The following is a 3,412-nucleotide window of genomic DNA, read 5'->3' as shown; positions in this document are numbered from 1 at the left end:
TTTGAAAACCAAATTTGTCAAATAAAATGTTTAATTTCGACTCTACCATATTAGGGTTTTCATAGTTTCAAACTCTAAATTTTGAATTTTTTTGCCACTGTTTACATCGAAGGAGATTTTATATTTTAAAATAGCTGTACTTGAGTCGATTCCCTTGTCCAACCCCTCGACTATCCCTTGAACTATGAAAAATGAACGCATCGTTGCAAATAAGTAAAAGCATTGACAGAATACGATTTAATTTTGCTTTATTTTTGCGCACATAATCATATAATTATTAATTAACGTCATTTAATTAAAACATTAATCTTCTTCGGATTCACCCTTTTTCTTACGGCGCTCAGGCTGAAATTAATTAAAATTGTTAGATTAATAATTCAAGTTTTTGGCCTACGTTACGTTATATCAAATACAAATAGAGAAAACAGAAAGTAAAATCTCCTGAAATACATACACTTACTCCCAAATTAACAACACATTCTTTATTTATCTGTCAATGAAATAATAGAGATGTTCTTAGTAAACTTGTAATTAGGCAAAAATGTTTCTTGGTGAGGAATTACCCGCTTAATTGCTTCACATGTCTAAAAAAATTTAAAAATAAATAAATATTAAATTAAAATAAGCACCAGTAAGTTAGTATCTATCATATTACTAACCTTTTTCAGATGATCTTCACTGAGCGTTTTCACGTCAGTTATACCCTGTGAAATTAGATTTTAGTTCATCATAGATTTTAATTAAACATTTAAATTCGTTCAATGTAACCTCGCAAGCCGCTTTGATTTTCTTTATATTTGTCAGGCGCTCTTCTCTCAGTTTCTGTTAAAACCAAATCATTGATAAGAAACTCATAAATTTGCAATTAATTGTTCAATTAGTGTGCTATTTTAATGAATACCGATTTTAACCGATTATTTAATCTCGGCGAAATAGTTGATTATTTAATCCAATGGCCCAATATTTTAACGATTAACAACCGTATTTAACTTTTTTTAAAAGAGATAATTCGGTAAAAATGGTTAATTTAAGCTCAAACCGATTAATCGGTAAAAATCGGTGATTTTAGCTTGAACCGATTAATTGGTAAAAATCGGTGATTTTAGCTCGAACCGATTAATTGGTAAAAATCGGTGATTTTAGCTCGAACCGATTAATCGGTAAAAATCGGTGATTTTAGCTCGAACCGATTAATCGGTAAAAATCGGTAATTTAAGCTCGAACCGATTAATCGGTAAAAATCGGTAATTTAAGCTCGAACCGATTAATCGGTAAAAATCGGTAATTTAAGCTCGAACCGATTAATCGGTAAAAATCGGTAATTTAAGCTCGAACCGATTAATCGGTAACTTAAGCTCGGTTGACGATATCATATCGCTTTGTGCCCATTTTTAGTAATGTTTTTAACGATTTACCTTTGCACATTCATCAGAATCATAGTGTGAATGTTGTTTTCTCATATATTTTACGTAAGTTTCTACATCTAGAAATGCAGTTTTTAATTTTCGTCAATTTCATGTTATTCTCACATATTTGAAATTTAGTGTTAATATTACCTCGTCGTTTTCGTAAGCAGTAATTTTTAACATGCTCTAGGCAACTCGTTTCTCTGGGTAGGCATTTAAACTGATATTTGTAAGAATGAATTATTTATCAACTATATTTAAACTCCGTTATTAAAGGGCAAGTGTCATTAAAATCTTAAAATTTTTTCAATAATATTAAATCACAACCTTATAAAAAGTAAAACATAATCTTCAAAATTTCGCGTCGCCTGTGACGTAGCGTGTGGTACGTATCTATTGCTACGCCTAATTTGAAACTTTAAATTGAAGCGGACGACGTAATTATGACGCGGAAGGGGTAAGAAAATAATTGACCCTATTGCAAATATCAAAATCGGTTTTTCAGTGAACCTGGTTTTTTAGATTTTTTTCAAAAATTTGTATCTTGAGATTTGTCTTATTTTTGGATTATATATGATACTTGCCCTTTAATGTATGATACTTACGCCACCCATTTTTGCAAATAAATCTTTGTGTACCTAATATATATTATATTTACAATAATATCAATTGAATGCGATCTTTTTATACTAAGGCAAATAAAAATAACCGTAAGCTTTGCAGTAGATGAATGGTTTCCGTAATACCTTCTTTGGTCGACCAATCACCGCTCAACCTTGGAGGCATTAGGCTGCACTCTGCACTCTACTTACTGCCTCACTTTTGGTTATTTTTATTTGCCTTTGTAACTGCCTATTGAGCTTACATCTTGCAGATCCTTACAAGTCTAAAGAAATGTTAACGAAATAAAAATTTTAAAATTAGATTTTTAACAAATTATAAGATACATCTCACCTTTTATAAATCCTCTTTATCCTATAATTCAATATTATTTAACAGAGATTAAGTGTAGTTTATAGTAATGTGTATTATAACATATACCAAGCAGGCATCGGCGAATTGTTTCTCGAATTCATCTTTTATGCCGGCGTACGTCTGTAAATTTCAACTATTTTAACATCGTATTTCAATTTCATCAGGAATACATGCAGCTAATAGGAATCATTGTGTGCCCCAGTATATCAAATGTTGACTTCTACGCGAGTGTTATGGGTATACCGGGCTTGAGAACTTACTATCCTTCGTGCCTCATAAATCTGACGTATTTCTAATAGTGATTTCATTGGTTTGGTAGCAACGGGAGTTCCTAGGCGTGCGCAAGGTGCGATAGATTATTCGCTAGGTGAAATACGTCATACATAATGTTGAGTCTAACTCTTCTAACAAAATTCGCCTAGATACGTTGAGATAAATCCATAAATGCTTACACCTGTAACGCTAGATAATTAGAAAAAAATATATTCATGGGTTTATTAAAAATATTCATGTGTTTGTATGCGAGCATGGTACCAGCCCGCGTGCACTTCACGCTACTTAAAATTTAATTCTCAATGGAAAAGGGCAGGGATGACCCGCGGGTCAGGTCACGCACCTGTCCTACCATTCTCTTATTCTTGAAATCCTAAGAAAGTCTAAAATCCCCGAATAACAATAACAACCCCTCTTTTGAAAGTGCTTTCTATTGACCAAGCCCTGACCCCAATGCAACCTGTAAAAAATACTAGTATATGATGAAAAAACTTGTTGACGAGCCTCGCTCAATGATTGGAGGAGCCGAAAGATTTTTAGCGAAAATGATTGGTGCGCCTGAAGTCGCCATAAAGTTATAAAAGCCTGGCGTCTCAAAAAAGAAGGCAGAGTTGCCTACTGGACCCGACGCTGGGGGTCAACCTGACTGACTCTCGAAACTCCTGAAGTAAAACTTCGTCACGTACGGGTAATTTTACCGTTTCGGTAGTGTAGTGAAAGAACTTTAACTTTCTGACTCGCGACTTTAACTTGTCGAA

General features: G+C 33.3%; 1 protein-coding gene across 2 annotated transcripts; it reads right to left on the bottom strand.

Moving 5' to 3' along the window:
* Positions 1 to 231: 231 nt before the first annotated feature.
* LOC149621075 (uncharacterized) lies at positions 232 to 3,095 on the bottom strand. Of its 2 annotated transcripts, XM_089855903.1 has the most exons (10): positions 2,361 to 3,095; positions 2,272 to 2,292; positions 2,012 to 2,044; positions 1,557 to 1,626; positions 1,416 to 1,483; positions 769 to 822; positions 660 to 704; positions 564 to 584; positions 455 to 490; positions 232 to 345 (listed from the first exon to the last, which is right to left on the bottom strand). In XM_089855903.1, exons 3-10 carry the CDS (start codon positions 2,018 to 2,020, stop codon positions 304 to 306), a joined length of 345 nt encoding a protein of 114 aa, XP_089712029.1. In that variant the 5' UTR covers positions 2,021 to 2,044; positions 2,272 to 2,292; positions 2,361 to 3,095; the 3' UTR covers positions 232 to 303. The 2 variants fall into 2 exon arrangements, with proteins under 2 accessions (XP_089712029.1, XP_089712028.1); XM_089855902.1 differs by having other exon boundaries at positions 455 to 584.
* Between the last annotated feature and the right edge of the window lie 317 nt (positions 3,096 to 3,412).

The sequence above is a fragment of the Phalangium opilio genome, unplaced genomic scaffold (genome assembly GCF_054372755.1).
Source record: "Phalangium opilio isolate 3A_F unplaced genomic scaffold, DU_Popi_V2 ptg000209l_1, whole genome shotgun sequence".
Classification (NCBI taxonomy): Eukaryota; Metazoa; Arthropoda; class Arachnida; order Opiliones; family Phalangiidae; genus Phalangium; species Phalangium opilio.
This window is presented reverse-complemented; position numbering and strand designations above follow the sequence as displayed.